The sequence below is a fragment of the Myxine glutinosa genome, chromosome 12 (genome assembly GCF_964187855.1).
Source record: "Myxine glutinosa chromosome 12, kmMyxGlut1.1, whole genome shotgun sequence".
Classification (NCBI taxonomy): Eukaryota; Metazoa; Chordata; class Myxini; order Myxiniformes; family Myxinidae; genus Myxine; species Myxine glutinosa.
The window spans coordinates 86606912-86632672 of record NC_136272.1 but is presented as its reverse complement, the minus strand read 5'-3'; the positions used below and the strand labels follow the sequence as shown (position 1 = coordinate 86632672).

Here is a 25761-nt window from a genome sequence, read left to right as displayed (position 1 = left end):
TGCCGTGGAGTCGGGGAGGAACTCGCCCGGCACCCGCAGCGGTTGCCCGAAGACCAACTCCGCCGCGGATGCGCGCAGGTCCTCCTTGGGCGCCGTCCGGAGGCCCAGCAGGACCCAGGGGAGCCTGTCGACCCAGCCGCCGTCGCGGAGGGTGGCCCGGAGCGCGGCCTTCAATGAGCGGTGAAATCGCTCACACAGGCCGTTAGCCTGGGGGTGGTAGGCCGTGGTTCGGTGCAGCCGGACCCCGAGCCCCTGCGCAACCGCCCCCCAGAGCTCCGAGGTGAACTGGGGGCCGCGGTCGGATGAGATGTCTGAGGGGGCGCCGAACCGGGCGACCCAGGTGGCGATGAAAGCCTGCGCGACATCGGCCGCCGTTGTCGACGCCAAGGGCACGGCCTCCGGCCACCGGGTGGTGCGGTCCACCATGGTGAGGACGTGGGTGAAACCCCGCGAGGGGGGCAGAGGTCCCACCAGGTCCACGTGGACGTGGTCAAACCGGCGTTCCGGCACCGTGAACGGGGCCAACGGGGCCTGGGTGTGCCGGTGCACCTTGGCGCGCTGGCACGCGAGGCATGTCCTGGCCCAGCCGCGGACGGCCTTCCGGAGGCCATGCCAGACGAACTTGTCGGCGATCAGCCTTTGGGAGGCCCTCGCGCCCGGGTGGGACAGGCCGTGGATGGCGTCAAACACCTGGCGCTGCCAGCCCGCGGGCACAATGGGGCGAGGACGCCCGAGGGAGACGTCGCACAAGAGGGCCGCGCCCGCGCCGTCGAACGGCACCTCGGTGACGCGGAGGCCCGTGACGGCGGTCCGCAAGGCCTGGACGTCGGGGTCAGCGGCCTGGTCCGCTGCCATCCGGGCATAGTCGATGCCGAGGTGGACTGCGTGGGCGACGGCCCGGGAAAGGCAATCCGCAACCGGGTTGTCCTTCCCCGCGACGTGCTGGATGTCCGTCGTGTACTCGGACACGGCCGAGAGGTGACGCTGCTGCCGGGCCGACCACGGCTCGGTGACCTTGCCCATCGCGAAGATCAGCGGCTTGTGGTCGACGAAGGCAGTGAACGCCCGGCCCTCGAGCAGATGGCGGAAGTGCCTGACCGCCAAGTGAAGTCCGAGCAACTCGCGGTCGAAGGTACTGTAACGGCGTTCGGGCGGGCGAAGCTGCCGGCTAAAGAACGCCAGCGGTTGCCAAGCTCCACGCACCCATTGCTCGTGCACCGCGCCCACCGCGTAGTCCGAGGCATCGGTGGTGAGGGCGATCGGTGCATCGGGCGCCGGGTGCGCGAGCATGGTGGCGTTAGCCAAGGCGAGCTTCGCGCCCGTGAACGCCGTGTCCATCTGCTCGGTCCAGGTAACGTCGCCTTTGCCCGGCTTACCTCGGAGAGCTTCGTGCAGGGGGCGCAGGAGCTGGGCGATACGGGGCAGGAACCGATGGTAAAAGTTCACCATGCCCAGGAACTCCTGCAGCCCTCTGATCGTGCGGGGGCGCGGAAACCCCTTCACCGCCTCCACCTTGGCCGGCAGGGGGACGGCTCCGTGCCTGGTGACACGGTGCCCCAGAAAATCGATTGTGGCGGCGCCGAACCGGCACTTTGCGGGGTTCACAATCAGGCCATGCTGGCCCAGGCGTTCGAAGAGCGTGCGGAGGTGGCGTAGGTGCTCTTCGCGGGACGCGCTGGCGACGAGGATATCGTCCAGGTAGACGTAGACAAAATCCAAGTCGCGCAGGACGCTGTCCATCAGTCGCTGGAACGCCTGAGCCGCATTCTTCAGACCGAAGGGCATGCGCAGGAACTCGAAGAGTCCGAATGGCGTGATGACCGCCGTCTTCGGGACGTCCTCCGGCCTGACGGGGACCTGATGGTAGCCGCGTATGAGGTCCACCTTCGAGAAGAAGGACCTGCCCGCCAAACGGGCGGAAAAGTCCTGAATGTGGGGGACGGGGTAGCGGTCGGGAGTCGTGGCGTCATTGAGACGGCGATAGTCCCCGCACGGTCGCCATCCCCCGCCGGGCTTCGGCACGATGTGCAGCGGCGACGCCCAAGCGCTCTCTGAGCGCCGAACGATGCCGAGTCGCTCCAGGGTAGCGAACTCCGCTTTTGCCACCGCCAGCTTCGTCGGCTCGAGGCGGCGTGCCCGGGCGTAGACCGGTGGCCCGACGGTGGGGATGTGATGGGCCACCCCGTGCTTGACGGCCCCCGCCGAGAAGGTGGGCCGCGTTAGGGCCGGGAAGCCGGCGAGGAGGCGGGTGAATGCGTCCGCTGCCGGAAGCGTACAGACCAACGTGGCCGGAACCGAATCGTTCGGCAAGCCGCTTGGCAAGCCGCTCGTTGAGCTGGGCAACGCACATGCGAGCGAGCTGAACGTCTCGGCCTGGACAAGCCGTCTGCGCTTGACGTCGACCAGGAGCCCATTAGCGCACAGGAAGTCCGCGCCAAGCAGTGCCATGGGCACGTCGGCGGTGACGAACGTCCATCGGAAAACCTGCCCTCCAAACCGCAGAGAGAGGCAGCGTTTTCCGTACGTACGGATGGGCGTCCCGTTCGCGGCAAGCAGCGCGGGGCCCCCACCCGCGGCGTGCTTGTCTGACGTGCCGGCGGGAATGACACTCACCTGTGCTCCCGTGTCGCACAGGTAACGGCGCCCGGAGAAGGTGTCCGTTATGAACAGCAGGCTGCTCGAACGGCCGGCGCTCATCGCCACAATTGAGCGCCGGCCCGGGCGTTTCCCGACCCGTTGAAGGAGCACGGCGGATGACACCGCCGAGCTTCGTGGCCGAACTTGGCGTGGAACCAGCACCAGGTGGTGGAGCTGGAGGAGCGCGGCTGGCTCCGCCAGGCCGGTGGAGTCGACGGGTTTCCCCGCGGTGGCGGTTTTCGCCGCGGCGGTGGGCGGGGCGTGGCGGCGTTCACGAGGTGCGTATCAGCATGCTGCTGAACCACAGCGTGCTGTAGAAGATGATGCTGTGGAACATCAGCGTGCTGTAGAAGATGATGCTGTGGAACATCAGCGTGCTGTAGAAGATGATGCTGTGGAACATCAGCGTGCTGTAGAAGATGATGCTGTGGAACATCAGCGTGCTGTAGAAGATGATGCTGTGGAACATCAGCGTCGAAGGCCGTGACGGCCACGCCAACGCTCGCCCGCGTGTCCGAAGCGGCGAAGTACTTGTCCGCCTCGGCCGCCAATGCTCGGGGTTCCGTTAGCCCGGTCCCGGCCAACGCGAGGCGAACCTGCGCTGGAAGTTGGCGACGGAAAAGCGCCCGGAATAGCGAACCGGGGGCTTCGTCGCCCAACAGTGACAGCATATGGTCCATTCGGACCGACGGGCGCGTCTCACCGAGCTCGGGGAGATCCAGGAGGCGATCGGCCCGTGCGTCGTCCGTGAGGCCGAACGTGGCTAGAAGTAGCCGCTTGAGTGCCTCGTACTTGTGGCCGTCCGGTGGGTGGCGAAGGACGGACACAACTCGAGCGGCCGTGCCGGGCCCGAGGGAGGCGACGACATGGCAGTAGCGCAGGTCGTCGTTGGTGAGGCGCCGAAGCTGAAATTGGGCTTCGGCTTGAACGAACCAGACTTCGGCCTGGGCCTCCCAAAATTCGGGAAGTTTAATCGCCATTGCCTTGTCGTTGGCCATTGCAATGGCGTCGTGTTCGGAAGGATCGCTACGGCAGATCCAACATCGAGGGTCACCAGTAAAGCGCGGCGTTACGCGCGCTGCTTGTGAGCAAGGAGGAAGCGGACAAGCGGTAACATATAAACGTCTTTATTGTAAGACTACACTGTAACACTGAACTCCTCCGGGCTGGTCGCCCGGTGTATATCATGAGGCCACGCCTACCCCTCGGGCGTGGCCACCGCCCACTTGGTGCGTGGAATGATGTCACCACGCCAGTGGGCTTTTGTGTCCGCCACATATGTATGTATGTATGTATGTATGTCTGTGACCGCTGTTTCTCGACAACCACGGGTCCGATATACTTTAAACTTGCCAGGTATATTGCTGGGGACCCGAGGATGTGCCTTTTCAAGGTTTCATATTAATCGGACAAGTAGTTACCGAGCTATGTCCAAAAAACTATTCAACCAATCAGAGAGCAGCGAGCTATCACGTGTGCCGAACGTGCCGAACAGACTCTGCCTCGGACGGCACATTTGAGAGCGTATTCATTTATTTCACGTTGGCAAACTATGTTGGCGTTAAACTATGTTTTAAAACTAATTACGTGCACGCTATGGCGATTTCTTTACCAAACTCCGCAAGCCGTTCGCTTTGGACCAAACCATTTCATGTAAATAGAGGGGGGGGTTGTCACCGTACTCGCAAGCCGTTCGCTTTGGACCAAACCATTTCCTGTAAATAGAGGGGGGGGGGATTGTCACCGTACTCGCAAGCCGTTCGCTTTGGACCAAACCATTTCATGTAAATAGAGGGGGGGGATATAATTTTAGATATATATATAGTACGGGCATGCCCTAGTATACAATAAATTCACCAAACACTACACAAGACCAATGCTGCAGACTGATGAAAATATAATTTATTTCTCTCCATATACCCAAATCAGTCAACCTGGAGAATCACAACAAAGCATGTCCCAGTTTTCATGCTACTACAGTAGTGTGCATAACACTGTAAGCTCAGCAAATATCAGACAAACATAAAATACTGTATCCAGTACAGGTTACAATTACAGTAAAAAGAAAAAAAAAATGAAAATACAGTTCAGAAAATACTAGACATTATCTCTTCGCCTAGCTGGATCTGGCCAGAGAATTTCATCAACATCACAGACGATATCCTCATTGGCAAGACAACGTGGGAAGAACCGTCTTGAATGTCGAATCCATCCTTGCACAGCTGCGGCGTCGATTTGGTCACAGGCCTCCTCCATGGCCTGAATGAGGGGTACCTGAGCCTGGGGCCAGAGATCGTAAACCCTCCACCGCCATGCCGAGAAAAACTCTTCGATTGGGTTTAGAAACGGAGAGTATGGTGGAAGGTATAGTACTGTAAACTGTGGATGGTGTTGAAACCAGTTCTGGACCAGAGCAGAGCGGTGGAATGACACATTGTCCCAGAGGACAATGTATTGCATCTGGTGCATTTGGTTTACTGCTGTGACGATGTTGTGCAATCGGTCCAAAAATGTGAGAATGTGAGGTGTGTTGTAAGGGCCCATATTGGCATGACGGAGGAGGACCCCAGTCTGTGTAATGGCAGCGCAAAGGGTGATGTTACCCCCACGTTGCCCTGGGACATTGATTATAGCCCTGTGGCCAATGATATTTCTGCCTCTCCTTCTTGCTTTTGTGAGGTTGAACCCTGTCTCATCTATGTATATGAAGTCATGTGGGATTTCCTCAGCATCCATCTGTAAAACGCTCTGAAATACAGTGAAAGACAAGATTGTGTAGTTCAGCATAGATCTAGTATACAGTAAATTTACATGTAAAAAGGTTACGTGTGCAGTATGCAACATCACAGTGCTAAAGTGAACAAGACATACCTCCACATACTCATGCCGCAGCTGTTTGACCCTCTGAATTCCGCTCAAAAGGCACTCGATAAAGTTGTTTCATTTGAACCTGATGTCTTTTCAGGATGCGTGCCAGTGTTGACTGAGAGACCTGATGGACATTATTGAAAATGGCATGGTCACCGATAATGTTGGCTTGAATTTCTCTTAGCCTGATAGCATTATTGGCCAAAACCATGTTTATGATCTCTCTCTCTTGTTCTTGCATGAATATGGGCCCCCTTCCTCCTTGTCGTTCTCGACCCTCAATCCTATGTAGAAAAAAATACATGTAACCTACTGTAAAATGTCACAGGAAGGGGTATCAAAAGTGCTGATATGGTGCATACAATAAGCAGCTGATTACTGTAACTGTAGACAGATTTTTTTTAACCTGTTTTCTTGTCGAAATGTCCTAATGACAGATGCCACTGTATATCTGCTAAGATTTGGCTGAACTCTTAGTCCAGCCTCCCTCAGCGTCAATCCGTGGTTCACGTCATGGTCAACTAGTGTTGCGCGAATTTCCTTTGATAAATTTGGTCCTCTTCTTCTTTGAGCACGTTCTCCTCCTGCTTCAGGTCTTCCTCTTCCTCTACCTCCACCTCGGCCTCTGCCTCTGGCACGGCCTCTGCCTCTGCCTCTTCCTCTTCCTCTACCTCCTTCTCCTCCTCCGTGGATTCCCCCTGTCACCCTCACTCTTCTTCTTCTGACTCCTTCCATTTTGGTTGAAGACAGGTGAACTCACCTGCTGCATTTTTATAGTGCTTAAACCTGATTGGTGTGTCTACAATTAAGCAATCATGTGTTTGCGCACCTGATGGCTGTGTTTAACCAATTGGCTCATAGGTGTGGTAATTTGACAGTCAGTGCTTTGGAATTGCAAGGAAGTGACATGATATACTTCTGTGTCTAATGCATACAAGTGTGTTTAGTGTTTTGCAAATCACTGTGTGTGTTGTTTTGCAAAAAGTGTGAGGCTGACATTGTGCTTGTAGTGGTGCAAATCTGGGCAGATGTTTTGCTCCTTGAGTGTAAGGTTTTGATAATTGTGTAATACTTTTGATTTTAGTGTTCATGCAATCGAAAAAAACTGTAAAAGCATGTTATTTTATTTATATTTTTAAATAAAGCAAATTAGAGTTGATCTTGGGCAATCTATACCCCCTACAAATGTAACAATACTAAGGCTGAAAGTTCAATGTAACTTATTTCCTTTAGCCATATGTGAAAGCATCTTCAGGTTTTGTTTTGTGTTTTCTACAGGTGGAAGGTGCGTTTTACATCAATGATTACCTGGAAAAGCTTATATTTGAAGAACTGCGGAATGCCTGCAGAGGTGGAGGCAAGTACTTATAATAATAATAATAATTCATTTATTTTGTATAGCGCTTTTCATGAAGCCCAAAGGCGCTTTGACAGAGTGCAAAACATAATGCATAACAAAACATGAAAACAACAATTGCAAAAAGACAAGAATCAATAGGGAAATATTTAAAGCAAAAGGAGGGAGAAGGAGAAGTGATAGTCAGGGGTTAAATGCTGTGGGTTGAATGTTGAATGCAGTGCTGAACAGGTGGGTCTTGAGTGATGTTTTGAATGTGGTGAGTGAGGAGGAGTCTCTGATGGTGTGAGGTAGTGAGTTCCAGAGGGTGGGAGCAGCGATGGAGAAGGCCCTGTCCCCCCAGGATCTGAATTTGGTCCGGATGGGGTGGGGGTCAGGAGGTTGGTACCAGCAGAGCGGAGGTTGCGGGTGGGAGTGTGTCTGGAGAGGAGGTCAGCCAGGTAGGATGGGGCCAGGTTATGGAGGGCTTTGTAGGTCAAGAGGAGGATTTTGTACTGGATTCTCTGGGAGATGGGGAGCCAGTGAAGCTTGTAAAGGACGGGGGTGATGTGGTCACGGGTCCGGGAATGGGTGAGTAGACGGGCAGCGGAGTTCTGAATGTATTGGAGTTTATTGGTGATTGTTGAGGGTGAACCATAGAGGAGGCTATTGCAGTAGTCCAGACGGGAGGTGATGAAGGCGTGGATGATGGGTTTCTGCAGCCGTGGAGTAGAGGGATGAGCGGAGACGGGCGATGTTTTTCAGGTGAAAGAAGGCTGTCTTTGTGATCTGTTTGGTGTATTTGTTGAAGGAGAGGGTTTGGTCAAAGATGACGCCAAGATTCCGGATGAGAGGGGAGGTGGATACTGGGATACCGTCGATGTTGAGGGCAAAGTTATGGGTGGATTTTGTGAGCGTTTTTGGGCCAATGATGATTATTTCAGATTTATCACAGTTAAGTTTGAGGAAGTTGATTTGAAGCCAGGATTTTATTTCAGAGATGCAGTTTGTCAGGATAGAGTGGGTGTCGGTGGAGACGGACTTGGTGGAGATGAAAAGCTGGATGTCATCGGCGAAGCAGTGGAATTGGAGACCATGACGGCAGATTAAGTGACCGAGGGGGGACAGGTAAAGGATGAAGAGGAGGGGGCCAAGAACTGAACCTTGGGGGACATCTTGGGGGAGGGGAGCAGTGGGGGATTTGCAGTTATTGATGGAGATGAACTGGCGTCTGTCAGAGAGGTATGATTTAATCCAAGAGAGGGCAGTGCCGGTAACGTTAAAGGTGGATTCAATTCGGGTGAGGAGGATGGTGTGATCGATGGTGTCAAAGGCAGCGCTGAGGTCGAGGAGGACAAGAATGTTGAGGTTGCCAGCGTCAGAGGAGAGGAGAAGGTCGTTGGTGATTTAAGTGCTCTTAACTTATGGGCTCTTTATGGACTTGTACTTAATACCAAAACATATAGTGCCTTCAGAAAGTATTCACACCCCTTGACTTTTTTCACATTTTGTTGTGTTGCAGCCTGAATTTAAAATGGATTAAACTGAGATTTTTTTTTTTGTCACTTTGTGAAAGCCGTTCTTCAATGAAATAGAAAGTCTAACTGTGTGAATGTTACAGGCTTTGGTGGGTTCTTACCGGCCATGAAGCAGATTGGAAACGTGGCAGCTTTACCAGGCATTGTCCATGTAAGTCCGTTTGGATTTCATGCATGCACGGATACATGGGAGAAGGGATTTGATTATAACTTTTGTATTGTCCAGCTTGGTTTTGCTGCATTTCCAATTACTTTTAATGGTTAAATAACATTGAAATTACTTGGTTCTAATTTGGTGATTTGGACTAAGTGAGTGGTTTTGGCCCAAAAATAAATTTAAATCGACACTTGCTGATAAAACCAGGTAAAGCACTAATCTTTCATGATTGATTGTGCTTGCAGTTGTTATTATTGGGTTTTTGTTGTTCTTGTGGAATGTTTATGATCACCCCTTCCTCATCCTTCCCTCACTCTATTTGACCAATTGGTTTTGGCGTTGATGTTTCTGGTCTGTGTGTCAGTTGCTTAATCTTGCAAAGCTCAATGCCACCAAGATTATCAGCTGCAATTGACCGTTTGTTTGTTAACGTTTATACCATTAAATGTAACGGTTGATAGTTTGCGGGATGCAGTTTAAAAAAAAAACTTTTCCATTGTGATGGTGCTCCTGTCTCTGCAGAAGTCCATTGGTCTTCCTGATGTTCACTCTGGATATGGTTTTGCCATCGGGAATATGGCGGCGTTTGACATGAATAACCCCAAAGCTGTAGTATCTCCAGGTGAATAATTCGTTGGAATTACTTCCTGTTGGTGGAAGGACGCGGGAGGCTTTGCTCAGTGTTAAGTCTTTGAAGTATTTTAATGAACTTTATGGAGAGGTGGTTGTGATGAGATATCCAATGCTGTGTTTGGGTAGGTGGTGTGGGATTTGACATAAACTGTGGCGTTCGATTATTACGTACGAACTTGGATGAACAAGATGTGCAACCTGTGAAAGAACAGCTGACTCAGTCGTTATTTGACCACATCCCAGTTGGAGTGGGATCTAAAGGAGTGATCCCTATGGTTGGAAAGTGAGTATTCGGAAAGTTTGTGGATACCTTTACCTTTTGGAAGTTACCTTTTACCTTTTTATCGTTGGTTAACTTTTGGAAACGGTTCAACTCGACTTTGGTTTTACTTTGGTTTGCCTTCATACAGTATGCACGGTTACTCAATGTACCAATCAAATTGGTTTTCCCAAGCTGCACGTAATATGCAGATACAGCTCTCTGGATGAACACTTCATTTTATTCCCATTTTAATTAACTTGTTTATTTTACATATTCTCATTATTTTGCACACGTTGTTGTTTGGCATGTCACTGTGTTGGGGGTAATATTGATTTCCATTTGTTAAGATTTATCAACATTTTGAGTTTATTAAATAAACCCGTTCCACTTCACTCACCTCGATGGGCTTTTCTCCATTTGTGACATGCATGATTGTGATTTGTACCTCGTGTCATGTTACACATAGAAAGATTTGAACATAATTCGCACATTTTGCTGTGTCCTTCCTTAATTGATAAAATTTTCCACTACACTTTAAATTATTTTATTTTTCTTCACCATAAAGATTAGATTTTGGTTTAAAATATATTGTTGCAACTGGTGGATTGGCCGGTCTGAAACTTGACGAGACCACATTGGTCCTCACGATTGCTGACTGATTTGGTCGTTCTGAGCTGTGACACCAGCCTTTCTGCCACAACACCAACAGTCACGTGAAAAAGTAAGTACACCCCATGTAAAGTTTTGACTTCTTCAACATATTTCAACATACAGCTATTTGATCTTCATTTCAACAATATTGATAGATAAAGGTGATATAATATAACAAATATCATGAAACATTTACATTTTGTCGTCCATTGGATAATTTAAATAAACATAAATGCAAATTTCGCATGTGGAAAAAGTAAGTACACCCTTGGCTCTCATAGGTGGTATTGCCCCCTTTGGCAGAAACAACCTCAAGTAGGTGTTTCTTATAACTGTCTACCAGTCTCTGACATCGACTGGGAGAAATTTTTGCCCACTCCTCCATGCAGAATTCTTTCAGCTGTGCGATGTTTGAGGGGTTTCTTGCATGCACAGCTCGTTTCAAATCCCCCCACAACATCTCGATGGGATTTAGATCCGGGCTTTGACTTGGCCATTCCAGAACCCTCCATTTCTTTCTTTTCAGCCATTCCTTGGTGGATTTACTGGTATGTTTAGGGTCATTGTCATGTTGCAAAGTCCACCTTCGGTTGAGCTTCAACTTTCTGACAGATGGCCTCGTATTATCCTCAAGCACCCTCTGGTACAATGAAGAATTCATAGTGGATTCTATGATGGTGAGCTGCCGAGGCCCTGATGCAGCAAAGCTGCCCCACACCATAATATTTCCACCACCATGCTTTACAGTTGGTATCAGGTTCTTGTGGTCAAATGTTGTCTTTGGTTTTCGCCAAACATGTCTTCTGTTACTGTGGCCAAATAGCTCTACCTTTGACTCATCTGTCCAGAGCACATTGTTCCAGAAGTGCTGGTCTTTGCCTTGGTGTTCATTGGCAAACTTTAGTCTTGCCCTGATGTTCTTTCTGGACAGCAAAGGTTTCCTCCTGGCACACCTCCCATGTGGATCAAATTTGTGCAGCCTCTTTCTAATGGTAGACTCGTGCACTTTGACATCAACAGTGGCAAGAGCTACCTGTAGGTCCCGTGATGACATGCTGGGGTTCTTAGAGACTTCTTTCAGCATCTTGCGGTCTGCTCTCAGGCTGAACTTGCTGGGGCGGCCTGGCCTGAACAAGTTGGCAGTTGTTTGGAATCTTCTCCACTTGTAGATGATCTTCCGGACAGTCGAATGATTGATTTCAAATTGTTTGGAGATCTTTTTAAATCCCTTCTCAGACTCGTAGGCATCTATAACCTTCTTTCTGAAGGCCTCAGAGAGCTCTTTTGATCTAGGCATGGTGACGCCGCACACTTCAACAACAAAGAGCAAACCAAACTAAATGTCTGAGGTTTAAATAAGACAGGTTCCTCCAAGATCCTCTCTAACGATATATAAACCACATTTATATTTTAACCATATATTTAAACCACATCCTCTCTAACGATGTTCTAATCATTTGCACCAGAGCTGGTGCACCTGATTCTAATTTTAGGTATTTGAAGTAGTGATAAATGTAGGGGTGTACTTACTTTTTCCACATGCGAAATTAGCATTTATGTTTATTTACATTATACAATGGACTACAAAATGTAAATGTTTCATGATATTTGTTATATTATATCACCTTCATCTATCAATATTGTTGTGGATTTGAGAATCCTGTGTTTTTTATTGTTGTAAATATCACCCTGTGTAAGTGTAATGAATTCTTGTAAATACCTCAGCTTTGTGTGTAAAGGTCAAAGGTCGTCCTCTTAGTTAGTCCATATACATGCACGTAGGCCACCATATACCCTTTAAAATAGTTATTTCCTTATTATGTGTATTAGTTTAAGGCTGTGTTTCCAATTAGTTGACTCTGCATTGCATCAAATTGAAATAAGGTAGAATCCCCTGTCAAGTGCATTGCCTCTATTACCAACTGCAATCGCCGCCATTGCCATGTGCTCTAACTCGGGGAAGAAGGGCGTGGCCCGCCCATCATCATAGGAAGGAGGAGTGAGCCCTTGCCGATCAACCAATGAAGCACGAGGGGTTTGGCTTGAGGGGGCGGAGAAAGAACGATCGGGCAGGTTCGCGAAGATTTGAGGGTGTGGCCCTATATAACCCGTCACGCGACGCCCCCACCAGGAGAGAAGGGATGAGTTCACCTAAAGGAGTCCACCGCAGCTTTGAACAAACCGCAGTTTTAACCACCGCAGCTTTGAGCGTCGACAGCGGTGACGGCAGTTGCGGCCACGAAGCAACGTCGCCGTGCGGAGACGATTGGGGAGAGTCGGCGGCTGCTCAACTCAAGCCGGGATCACACCCACCACCCGCATCCTTCCCGCCTTGTGATTCCACCTCCTCGTCCGTCCAGTCATCCACCTCCAGCTGAACCTTCCTCCCCTTCCAGCCATTCGTTCCTGCCTTCATTCCCCATTCATGTAAGTCTGATTGTCGTCCGTCTTCTGTGTTGTCCTGGGGTATAAGTTAAGCCTGTTTAGATAAGTTAGTATTTGCACTGTGTCTTCTCGTCCTTCCATCCTTCTGTAAATTATTTTCGTATCTTTCCTTCTCCTTGGTTCCTTTAATTGTGTAAATATTAGTAATAAATTATATTTGTTCTTCCTTACCTTCTGGTTTCCTCACATCCGTTCGTCCTTGTCTTTTCCCAATTGAATACCTGTGGCACGATTTGGCCAACGCAATAGGAATCGGGTCTAGTTTCTGCTAATGGTTCGTGCCGCGGCTGCTAATCCGCTCGGCAATTAACATCTTGTCCGCGGTCGCGAACGGGGTTGCTCACCTGCCTCTCCGGAGGGAGCTGCGCAACTTCAGGACTCACGTCGGTCAGTCGCACACAAGGGGATTAATCCCCCCTTAAGGGAAAAAAAACCCGACGTTGAGATCCGTAACAATATTGTTGAAATGAAGATCAAATATCTGTATGTTGAAATATGTTGAAAAAGTCAAAACTTTACATGGGGTGTTCTTACTTTTTCATGTGACTGTACATCCAATGGAACCACCATGCCATTTGATATGTCATGCTGATCGTTGCCATGCACCCGCTACTCAAATGGTGACAGAGCGGAATTGTTGTGCGCAGGCACGATCTTGTCCTGGCTGCTCGTCCTGCGTATGTATCACCCGAACCCTATCTCCCCTTTAACGGGAGTGTTTAATAAATCTGGCGATCAAGACACCTGAATTCGTCCAGAAACCGTGTTTTATTTATTTATTTTTATTTTTTTATTTTTTTTTGTATACAAGATCGAGGCTTGTGAAAGAGCTAACATTAATCACACAAAAAGACAAACCGACACACAAAACACAAAAAACAAGGGGAGCGGCAGACAAGATGGGGAGAGAGGGGGAAGGACACAAAAGAGAGGGGGAAGAGGGGGAAGGACACAAACACAACATTTGAGAGCAGGGACATCGGGAGGACTTGGGGGGAGGTGGGAGAGGAATAAAACATATGAACACTGCAAGGACTCTGGGGTGAATTACCGGGGGTAGAAAAGATCAAGGTTTTCGATGGGGGAAGATAAGAGATGGTGGTGAACAGCTGTTTTAAAGACCTGGAGGGAGGAGTGGGATTGAAGGGAGTGGGGGAGTTTGTTCCAGAGGCGGGAGAAAAGGGGAATGAAAGAGTGAAGGTGAGCAGAGAGCCTAGACTTTGGCAGTTTAACCATAAGAGGGTTGCAGGCAGATCTTGTGCGACCTGAAGGAATATTGGGGGGACAGAGCACAGAGAGAGCTGGGGGAGCAAGGCCAGAGAGGAGTCGGTAGAAGACAAAGACCACCAACCTGCCTGCGGTGAGTGAGTGAAAGGCCCTCGGTGTTGACTACATCGCAGGAGATTCCAATGATTCTGAAGGCTTTGGCCTCAACAGCGTGAAGCCGAGCAAGGTGTGAGGCAGGAGCACCAGCCCAGAGGGGGGAACAGTATTCCATTGAGCTGCGGATGAAAGCCTTGTATGTGGTGAGGAGCTCAGGTGTGCCAAGGAAGGACTTCGCATGACGGAGGATGCCCAGTCGGCGACTGGCTTTGGAGGCCAGCTTGGAAATGTGGTTTTCCCAAGAAAGATCATGGCAGATAGTGAGACCCAAAAGCTTGAGCGACAGAACTTCTTGGAGAGGATTGTTGAGAAAGTAGATGGGAGGGTTGTCCAGTCGGTCCTTTCGGAGAGACATTGTAAGAGTGTGAGATTTGTCAGGATTGAAAGACATGTTCCACTTGTTTGACCAGTCTGATTTTGTCCATGTCTGCAGAGAGTGAGGAGGCTGCAGACTGCCGATCTGAGGGATGAGGAATGGAGCGACAGAGAGTAGAGTCGTCAGCAAAGAGATAGAGAGGATTTTCAAGAGAGTCAGAGAGATCATTGATGAAGACCAGAAAAAGCACAGGGCCCAGAACACTACCTTGGGGAACTCCAGCCTGAACAGGAAGAGGAGATGAGAGAAACCCATTCAGGGCCACACGTTGACTACGACCAGAGAGGAAGTCCGCCAGCCATGCGTGGAGATTTCCATAGATACCAAAGGAGGAGAGTTTGGTGAGCAGAGCAGGGTGCCAGACCATATCGAAGGCACGTGAAATGTCAAGGGAGACGGCTCTAATTTCCTGTTTGGCGTTGAGGACCTCCATCCATTGTTGAGAAAGCAGAAGCAGCATGTCCAGAGTAGAGTGACCAGGTCTGAAACCAAATTGATGATCAGAGATCAAGCCATTGGAGAAGAGGAAAGATTTAATATCTGAAGCAATGATGGATTCCATGACTTTGCTGATAATTGGGAGAAGGCTGATTGGTCTGTAGTTGCTGGGATCTGTTTTTGCACCTTTTTTGTGCAAAGTGGTGATGTTGGCTGATTTCCAAACAGATGGCAGATGACCTTGAGCAAAAGAGAGGGTGAAGAGAACAGAAAGAGGGAGTGAAAGAGCAGAAGAACATGATTTTAGGACCCGTGGGCTGATGCCGTCAGGACCAGTTGCAGAATCAGAGTCGAGGGTTGACAGAAACTTTTCCACCTTGTCAGGAGGAAAGGACACAGAGTCCAGGAGCAGCTGGATACGACTGGGTACGGTGGGTACAGAGAGGGATGGGTTTGGGACACAAGATTTAGAGGCAAACACAGAGTTGAGACATTCAGCTTTTTCACGTGCGGAGTCAGCCGTTAAGCCGTTTGAGGTGAGGGAGGGGATGGAGGGGGAACAAACACCAGAAACAGATTTGACCAGACGCCACCAGGATTTGGAAGAGGGAGACAGATAAGAGAGTTCGGTCTTGAGAATGGTGAGATATTGTTTCCTGGCTCTCCTGAGGGTGGACACACACTTGTTTCGGGCTTTGTGAAAGGAAATGAGATTTCCTTCCGTTGGATTTGCTTCCGTTGGATTTCGTTGGATTTGTTTTATAATGTAGTTGAACCACATGGGGTGGGAATACAAGAGGCAGCAATTCTGCAACAATAAATTAATAATAACCCACTAGCAGGGTACTCACCACCTGGATGGGTACAGTTTGCGCATCACTTGCTGCAAAAAGGTATAGTCTCTGTTTTGCAAGAAGACTATACATGTTTGTGTGGTGTGTGCTCAAAAGATTCTAGATGGTCGAAACTATACATTCCAATATAATAGTAGTTGGTGTCAAAGGTGTCAAAGGTGTTGAAAGGGTCTCATCTATCAAGCATGTAAAAAGGGTCTACAAAGGTGCAAGTGATCGAAAGCTCTTAAATGGTCAAGGGTTCAAGCTATCTAATCTGTCTGATGGGCATAAGGGGTCTAAATGGTGTTGAGGTCTAAGAGGTCGAAATGGACTTAAGGGTGTAAAGGGCTAGAGGTTTTAGTGGTCTTAAGTGACGTTCCGCAACCTATGCGTCGCGACCCAAACTTTGGGTCGCGAAGGATTTTCAATGGGTCGCACGATCGTTTCAGAAATCGTGGGGAAAAAAAACTTTATCGACGATTTACTTCTCCCAACTGAACAGAACAGAGATCAAACGAGCGCCGACACAAACATTATAGTGTGGACTCTTGTACCGCGATGTACCGCGCGTGCATCCGGTCAGTCAGATCATACGTTTAGTTTCCGACACGCAAATGTCCATTGCTTTTCATTCGAAAGATTGAGCTGTGAGCGTAAGGTACTCGCCATGGCTAGAAAGTATCAGCCTGTGTTCCTGAACTATGGGTTCACCTTGAATATCGATAAGCACAATGTTCATCGACCACAGTGTGTGATATGCCTTGACGTGTTGGCCAACGAGTCCCTCAGGCCCCAAAAGCTGAAACGGCACCTCGAGGAGAAACATGGAGATCATGTCAACAAGTCGCGGGAGTTTTTTCTCCTGAAAGAACGCGAGATGAACAACAGCAACTCAGTAATGAGTTCGGCTGTTTTTCCATCGAAGGGACTGACCAAAGCCAGCTGCCTGGTGGCGGAGAAGATAGCCAAAGAAAAGAAACCGTACACTATTGCGGGTAAGTTTTTTGTTTTTTTTCGTAAAAGTATTTCACTGCATTGGCGGTTTGTAGGTTCATAAAATAATACATGGCGCTGTAAGTGTAGTTCAATTTAGTTTTTCATTTCGTCTTTGGAATATTGACGTGTCGGGTTCTTGCTTACTATTACTCGTGCCATGTATACGTTGGTACATCACAACTTCGTAAGTTTTATTGTTTGTTGCAATACAGCCATTCTTAAACTTTGCCTCTTTTTTAAAAGTACGTCCGGCAATCACATCGTACATATTTAATTTTTATAATGCCTTGGAACAGCGGTTCTTAACCTGGGGGTCGTGACGTACGCGCATGCAACAACAACAACAACAACAACAACAACAGGCATTTTAAGGCCATTTTCCCTGCAAGAGCGGGGGTTAGCCTTGCGGTTCCCATGACGATCTTCTCCATTTTGCCCTATTTTCTGCATCTCCCCTTGTTAACCCCCTTGCCCACATTTCTTCTTCGACCATCTTTAGCCAAGTCTTTCTCGGTCTTCCCCGTCCTCTACTTCCTTCTACATTCAGTTCCATCACTCTTCTCAACCAGTCACTTTCATCCTTCCTCAACACATGACCAAACCATCTCAACCTGTTTCTCTTCACAGCATCCATCACAGGCTCTATTCCCATCATCTTTCGCAATTCATCATTTGTCTTCCTCTCTCTCAATGATACTCCACACATCCACCGAACCATTCGCATTTCCACCCTTTCCAGCCTTCGTTGCTGCTCTACGTTCATTACCCATGTCTCGCTCCCATAAATCATAACACTTCTCACACATGCAGCATACACCTTTCCCTTCAGCTTCAACGACACTCCCCTCATTGTCAGCACGCCACTCAGTTCCCGAAACTTCTTCCATGCACATCTCACTCCAGCAACCTTTGCCGAGTCTGATCCACCTTCTTCATTCAGCATGTCTCCTAGGTAACAAAATGTTTTCACACCTTCCACCTTCACGCCGTCTCCAAGATCCAACTCAACATTTCCTCCATCTGCAGCTCCCTCTGTGCACACCTTACACTTGAATGTAGCTGCCACACTGGTTGATGACCCTCTCAAACAACTACATTTTTGATGAACCCACTCAGCGCACATTGTACATTGAATGGAATTCACTCCGACACCCTTCCTGCACACACAGCACACGGCCACTTCCCAGTTATTTCCACCTCACCACATGCTTTACCACTTGCCATCACCTTCGTTTTTCCGATATTCACCTTCAGACCTTTTCTCTCCATACATTACTTTTTTTTCTTTTTTTTTTGTATACTGAATCGAGGCTCGTGAAAGAGCTAACATTTATTTCACAAACAAATCAACCTGACAAAATATATTAAAAGAGGGAGCGGAAGACAAGATGGGGAGAGAAGGGGAAGCACACAAACACAACATTTGAGAGCAGGGAGAAGTGTGGGAGGGAGAGGGCTTGGGGGGGAGGAGGCGTGGGAAGGGGGGGGGGAGGAGGCGTGGGAAGGGGGGGGGGAGGAGGCGTGGGAAGGGGGGGGGGGAGGAGGCGTGGGAAGGGGGGGGGGAGGAGGTATAAAACACAAGGGGACCGAAATTAGCAGGGGTAGAAAAGATCAAGGTTTTGGATGGGGGAAGATAAGAGATGGTGGTGAACAGCTGTTTTAAAGACCTTGAGGGTGGAGTGGGATTGAAGAGAGTGAGGGAGTTTGTTCCAGAGGCGGGAGAAAAGAGGAATGAAGGAGTGAAGGTGAGCAGAAAGTCTTGATTTTGGCAGTTTAACCATAAGAGGGTTGCAGGCAGATCTTGTGCGACCTGTAGGAATATTTGGGGGACAGAGCCCAGAGAGAGCTGGGGGGGCAAGGCCAGAGAGGAGTCGGTAGAAGACGGAAAGACCACCAATCTGCCTACGGTGAGTGAGTGAAAGGCCCTTGGAGTTAGCTTCATCGCGGGAGATTCCAATGATTCTGAACGCTTTGGTTTCAACAGCGTGAAGATGAGCTAGGTGTGAGGCAGTAGCACTATGCCCTCAATGCCTATGTCACTACTTCACGTGGAACCCTATCGAATGCTTTCTCCAGATCAACAAACCCAAGAAACAACTTCTTCCTCTTCTTCATGTACTTCTCCTGCAACTGCCTCACAATCAAAAGCGTGTATCGTTCCTCTTCCTGGTCATCATCATTCCTCTACTTCCACTTGTTCATCTTCTCCTTCAGTCCATCCATACTTTCTGCAATCAACACCAGATCATCTGCATACAACAACTCCCACGGTAAACGCTCCTTTACGTTCTGAGCCAGCACCTCCATCACAGCTACAAATAGTAGTGGACTTAGTACCGACCCCTGATGCACTCCCACCTTTACCTCAAACTCACCACTGTTCCCGTCCTTCGTCCTTACAGCTGTGCGCGCTCTTTTGTACATTGCCATCACTACTCTGATCAATCATCCTCCACTCCTAACTTCCTCAATGCCCATGTCACTACTTCACGTGGAACCCTATCGAATGCTTTCTCCAGATCAACAAACCCAAGAAACAACTTCTTCCTCTTCTCCATGTACTTCTCCTGCAACTGCCTCACAATAAAAAGTGTGTCTGTCGTTCCTCTTCCTGGCATAAATCCAAACTGCATTTCGTCAATCTTCACTTTCTTCTTTGTCCTCCTCTCCAACACCCTTTCCAATACCTTCATTCCATGCTTCAATAACTTTATCGCTCGATACGAGCCACAGTCCAGAGGGTCACCTTTCCCCTTGTATGGAGGGACGAGGGTACTCAGTTCCCAATCCACTGGATTGCGGCCTTCTTTCACCACCAGATTGCAGATCTCTGTCATTCTCTTCACACCCCAATTTCCCGCTGCCTTCAACATATCTCCCACAACTCCCGTCGGCCCTCCCACTTTTCTACTCTTCATTGCTTTTATCGCTTCCTCAACTTCCTTCTCGGTTATCTTCTTTGCGGTCCTAAAACTGGGTTACTCTCTGTTTCCATCCCATTCATTCTCTGCATTCAACAGTATTTCCATATATCTCTTCCATCTTCCTTTAATTCCATCTGGGTCCACAACGATTTGTCCCACTTCATCCTTCAAGCAACTCACCCCCATCACATCACACCTCTCTTTCGCTATCTGCTTTGCAATCCTGAATACCGCTCTCTGACCCTCTTCCAAATCCAAGCGTTCTCCGAACATTTTCCTCCATGCCTCCTGTGCCTTTGCTACCTCTTTCTTTGCAGCCTTCTTGGCTGCCTTATAACTTTCATGCTCTGCCTTTTCTGCCCCCATACCCTTCGCCTTCTGCCACTCCTTGAACTTCTTCCTCTTCTCGTCAATCTTTTTTTTTTTTTTTTTTTTTTTTTTTTTTTTGTATACTGAATCGAGGCTCGTGAAAGAGCTAACATTTACTTCACAAACAAATCAACCAGACAAACAAAATATATAAAAAGCGGGAGCGGAAAACAAGATGGGGAGAGAAGGTGAAGCACACAAACACAACATTTGAGAGCAGGGAGATGTGTGGAAGGCAGAGGGCTTGGGGGGAGGAGGCATGGGAAGGGGGGGGGGGGGTGGAGGGAGAAGTATAAAACACAAGGACACCAATGACTTCCAGGACAGAAGTTGGTATTTCAAAAAAGTGGAATTGGGGTGAAATTAGCGGGGGTAGAAAAGATCAAGGTTTTGGATGGGGGAAGATAAGAGATGGTGGTGAACAGCTGTTTTAAAGACCTGGAGGGTGGAGTGGGATTGAAGAGAGTGAGGGAGTTTGTTCCAGAGGCGGGAGAAAAGAGGAATGAAGGAGTGAAGGTAATGGAGAATCTTCTTTCCAACTTCATCATCCCACCTTCCTTTTGTCCTTTTGTCCATCCACATACCTCACCAACGGCTCCCAACAGACTATCTTTCATTGACATCCAACCACTTTCAAGCTCAACCACATCATCCTCGACCATACTCAACCTCTCTTTTAATGCCTCCCTCACTGTCACCTCTTTCAACCTCCACACCTTCATTCTCGGTTGGTACTTCACCCGCCGAGCTCTCCTCGCACCGTTCACCCTTATGTTGCAGACAACCAAGTGGTTCTGTGAAACAGCCTCCTCCCCCGGGATCACCTTTGTGTCCCAGAGGTGCCCCCTGTCTCGCCTACGCACCAGCAGGTAGTCAACGGTTGTCGTCGACCCACGTGACGTGTGTGTGTGTGTGTGTAACAAGCTTATTGTCCTCTTTCTGGAACTGAGTATTACAAATCAACAAATCAGCTCCATCAGCAAACTCCAAAATCCTTTCACCTTCTCCATTTCTCACACCATATCCGTAACCCCCATGAACTCCCTCAAAACCGTCCATACTCCTTCCCACATGTCCATTTAGGTCTCCTCCTACCACAACAACTTCCTCATCTTTCACGTTTTCCATCAGCTTCTCTATCGCACACCAGAACTTGTCCTTCTCTTCATCGCTCCGACCAACCTGCGGAGCATATCCTGAGATGATGTTCACCAAGAGCTTTCCAATCATAATTTTCACCATCATCAACCTTTCACTCACTCTCGTCACACTCACCACACTGTCTACAAACTCCTCAGAAAACAGGACACCAACACCATTCACGCCCTCCGGGCACCCTTGCCACACAAACTTGTATTTCTGTCCCTGCCTCCCCTTCACCATTCTCACACCACTTCCCTTCCATCTCGTCTCTTGCACACAACATATGTCCACTCTTCTTCTGACCAATACTTCCACCACTTCAATACGCGAACAAAATACTGTGTGTGGTATGTACCTTTGTTAGGTTCCTAAAAATGGGCTCAACAAATTGATGTTTTTTATGACCCCTTCATGACCCCCGGAAAACCCCAAACGACCCCCAGGTTCCGGGCCACTGCCTTGGAACAAAATCGCGAATAATCATAAAGTGAAAGAAATTTTCATGTGTTATTTTGTTTATCTTGTATTGCAGAGCAACTCATCCTGCCATGCGCCAAGGCGATGTGCAGAGAAGTGCTTGGAGAGACAGCGGCTTCCAAGATAAGCACCAAGCCGCTTTCTGCCGACATAGACATGGTATGGGCGAAGACATCGAGCACCAGCTGTACGCAAACCTATAGGCCAACAAGTTTGTCATCCAGTTGGACGAGTCAATGGACATCGCACAGAAGGCGTTGATCCTCATCTTTGTTTGTTATCGGCATGGCGATGATTTTATGGAGGATCTTGAGGCATGTGACGAACTACAGACCAAGACCACGGCCGCAGAAATATTCGCAGTCGCCAAAAAACACATCGCATTGCATAGCCTCAGGTGGGAAGACTGTGTTGGCGTTTGTACCGATGGTGCGGCATCGATGACAGGTCGGCGCAGCGGTGTATGTGGCACCAGAGGCAAGCTGGACCCACTGCTTCCTCCACCGCGAGGCATTAGCGGCGAAAGAGATGTCACCTGGACTTGCCGAAGTAATGGACATTGCAGTGAAAATAAATCAACCATCTCAGGAAGAGCGCCCTAAATTCGAGGTTGTTTGCAGAGCTGTGTCAGGAGCAAGATGCAGAACACACCACGGTGCTGTATTTTGCAGCTGTTCACTGGCTCTCCAGAGGAGATGCTTTGGCAAGATTGTATGAACTTCACGACCAGGTCCTCACATTCTTGGAGGTGGCTAGGTCAGACCTGGCAGTCTACTACAAAAACAACAAATTCATCGCAACATTGGCTTACATGGCCGACATCTTCAACTTGTTGAACAATCTGAACATATCGTTCCAGGGCAAAACGAACAAGCAGGCGAAATCCGTGTTCGTAATGTATGACAAGATAGCGGCGTTCAAGTCAAAGCTGGATCTATGGAAGAGAAGAGTACAGACCAATGATGAATTTGACATGTTCGAAAACCTGGATGATCTGCTCAGCAAGAGTGTTGAGGAACGTGTGGACATTAAGGATGTCATCGTCGAACATCTGGTGAACCTGCGCAAACGATTTTGACGAATACTTTCCTGTTGATCCACGCGTGGAGAAGAAGTGGATCCAGGACCCTTATTCAGTCGACGTTCAGCAGTGCTGCAACTTGTCCAGCAGTTTGAAAGAGGACTTGATCGACATCGTATCCGACGGTACACATGAGACACTGTTCAGGAAGGACACTTTAGTAAAGTTTTGGCTGACAGTGTCTCATGAGTACCCAGAGATTGCACATCTCGCGGTAAAGTTCCTGATGCCATTCACGACGACGTGGATGTGTGAGGCAGGTTTCTCAACGGTGACATATCTGAAGTCAAAGTATCGAAACAAACTGGAGACAGTGGCCCTGTGCGCCAACCTGAGAATCGCATTGTCGCCGCTTCAAAGCCGAATCGATGATCTCGTAGCCAATATGCAAAGTCAACCATCGCACTGATGTGGATAATCCACATCTGCAATGTTGCTAATGGAACATTTGAATTAGGCTTGTAAGTTTCACTTTCGGGTTTAATCAGTGAAGGTTGTTTATTTCATGTTGTTCATGATAACGGAACATTGAACCTGGATATAAGTTCAGATGCATATCGGGTTTTTTTCAGTAAAAGTTATTCTTGTTTTGTTTATCAGTTCATGTTACATTTTAAGTTCATCATCTATTCACGATGAAGATTAAAATAAAGTTCAAACACCTTATCTTGGCATGTCACTTTAATAATTAAAGTTTTATTCTATTTCACATAAGATACACCGCCAATGAATGTTGTGAGATTCATCTTCATCTTCATCATCTTCATCTTCTTCATTAAATCTTCATCCGGATTCATCGTCGGGGCGGATTCATCTCTTCCGAAGCTGCTAACAAGGCAGGGAGTTTACGTCTGATTGGCTAACAATAACATCAAGTGGGCGGTGTCTGTGATGGAAGTCGCTGCTCATTCTCAAGGGGGGCGTGGACTCTTGCTCTCTCTCTCCTCATGGTCGTGGAGATCCGTACAAAATAACAACAAGATAAGGACAGTGTTTGGTATGATTGTCGTCACTTTGCTTTATTGTTCAATTACGAATTGTACTACTGTACAAAGATGATGACCCGAACCCTTACCAAGATATTAACGTCATAAGCAATCGATATTTCCGTGACGGTTTGTGGGGGGGGGGGGGGGGGGGGGTTCGATGGGTCGCAACTGAATGCCTAGGTTTTTTTTATTGGGTCCTGGGCTAAAAAGGTTGCGGAACGCAGGTCTAAAGGGTATAAAAGGTCAAAAGGATGAAGGGCTCTAAAGGTGTCAAAAGGGTCTTTCAGGTAAGATGGGTCTTCAGGGTATTGGGGTCTTAAGGATATTCAGATCTTAGGGGTCTTAAAGGGTCTTTGGAGTCTTTGGAGTCCAAAGGGTCTGAAAGTTTAAAAGGTACAATCCAATATTACGTAATTAATAGACGTGCATGTAGTCAGGGTGTAACTGACGTTCAAACAGTATGTAATTAATAGACGTATAGTCACATGGCTTCACTGACTGATAAACGGGCCATGCTTTTCATTTAAGTATATGTAGATACGCACCCAAGACTCAACGAACAAGCGACAGTTCCTTAGTTATCTGTCTTTCAGGCCTCGGACATTCCACAGAAGGACGAGACTAAAATAATGGAGGCTGCACCTGGCAGGACGCAGTAAGTCCGAAGTGGGGACACTTCCAGGCAGGAAAACAGTTTGTGGCTGCTGAATAAACCCGGCTCGAGGAGGAGAGTGGATGCGGCCTGTTGTGGGATGGGGTGTAGCTGGAGCTGCATTGGCTTCATGTGGGGGGGTTGGGGAGGCGTCATGTCATGTCATGAAGGGAAGAACCCCCAGTGTAGTTCGCATGCAGTTTCCACTGTAAGCTCTGTGTGCATCTGGCCCCTGCTGTTCGGGTCACCCCAATTTATAGCTGTTGCCCTTCCTAGTAGCTGTGATGTCACTAGCCCCTCCCCGCCCAGTCGCTATTTGTTGCATCATGGTGGTGCTCCCGCCTAAACTTCGCACATGATGGCCTGTTGAATGCTTTAAAAAAGCATTTAAGACGGAGTACAAAGGTAACGGCATTTAAACGGTTATGAAGGGAAAGTGGTTTTGGACACAAACAGGTGGGGAAGGGTGATAACCGCTTCATGCACAATGATGCATATCCTATATCACAGTTGAATTACCTCATGCTTGTGCTAAAACATGCAAAATTGGAAATAACTACCTCTATACTATCCAAAGTTACCATATAGTCACATGTCATTTCCACAACCCTATACTAGTTGTGGGGTTTGTATGCAATGACCCTATGTAGTCAAAAGTTACCCTATGCAAGTCATTCCCACAACAGTATTTAGCTTGCCTTCTGCCTCCCTTGTTCTCACCCTTCCATAATGAATTGTGTGCCCAGATTATTCCATTGGGTAAACGTCCGAATGCAGTATTCTTGACACAAATGACCATTTTGGTTATTGTCATGTTGTTGTCAAGTTGTCCATGTCTTTTTTTTTTTTTTCCAACCTTTTTGTTTGCATGCTTTAATGACGGTGTGCCATCAGCATGAAGCATGCCACGCAGAGTCTGCAGTGAGTACACTGTGTGTTTTGTAGGGATTTGGAGGAGGCTTTGGAGATGGGAGTGGACTGGTCCCTCCGTGAGGGCTATGCTTGGGCTGAAGACAAGGAACATTGTGAGGAGTACGGACGCATGCTGCAGGCTGATTCCAACAAAGTTTCTTCGAAAGCCAAGAAGAGAGGATTGCCCCAGGTGTCATTTTGATTCTCTTGCAGTTTTCCTGGCTGTGATTTTGTTGTTGTTTTTTGAAGCCCAATTTGTTTAAATTTAACACTTGCCTTTTATAGTTTACCTTTTTTCCACCTTTACCTCTGCCACCTAATGTGGACGGAGGTTACGTTTTCACCTCCGTCGGTCTTGTCCACAATATATCTCAAAAATTAATTATCGGATTCTTTCCGATCCGATTGAGTATCGGATACTCAAGTCCATGTACAATTCCAATTTCGTTCTTTCATCACGCTTATGTCTTTTAATAATGTCGAACTGCACCACTAAAGTTACACTCTGTCGCTGCTTCTTGATGTGAGGTGTGCTTGGCAAAGCACCTACGGGTCTCTTCTTACTCATGCACGACATCGGGTTTTAACATTTAATCTTCACAGCTTGGTTTATGAAGAAACTAGCAGGTGTACCCGGCATTGCCCTGTGATGTATTTA

The 25761-nt window shown here is 48.4% G+C and overlaps 1 protein-coding gene and 1 long non-coding RNA gene across 2 annotated transcripts in view; one reads left to right on the top strand and one right to left on the bottom strand.

Moving 5' to 3' along the window:
* RTCB (RNA 2',3'-cyclic phosphate and 5'-OH ligase) overlaps window positions 1-25761 on the top strand; it is an 84071-nt gene that overhangs the window by 21717 nt on the left and 36593 nt on the right. Inside the window, exons 2-6 of the mRNA XM_068132038.2 lie at window positions 6784-6862; window positions 8463-8530; window positions 9059-9158; window positions 9296-9452; window positions 25137-25293. Of these exons, the coding sequence (XP_067988139.1) occupies window positions 6784-6862; window positions 8463-8530; window positions 9059-9158; window positions 9296-9452; window positions 25137-25293 (561 nt within the window). The remainder of the gene's footprint in view (window positions 1-6783; window positions 6863-8462; window positions 8531-9058; window positions 9159-9295; window positions 9453-25136; window positions 25294-25761) is intronic.
* On the bottom strand, window positions 4545-6057 carry LOC144888438 (uncharacterized). The gene is made up of 3 exons (XR_013621013.1): window positions 5912-6057; window positions 5509-5789; window positions 4545-5385 (listed from the first exon to the last, which is right to left on the bottom strand). It is a non-coding gene; the product is annotated as an uncharacterized LOC144888438 (long non-coding RNA).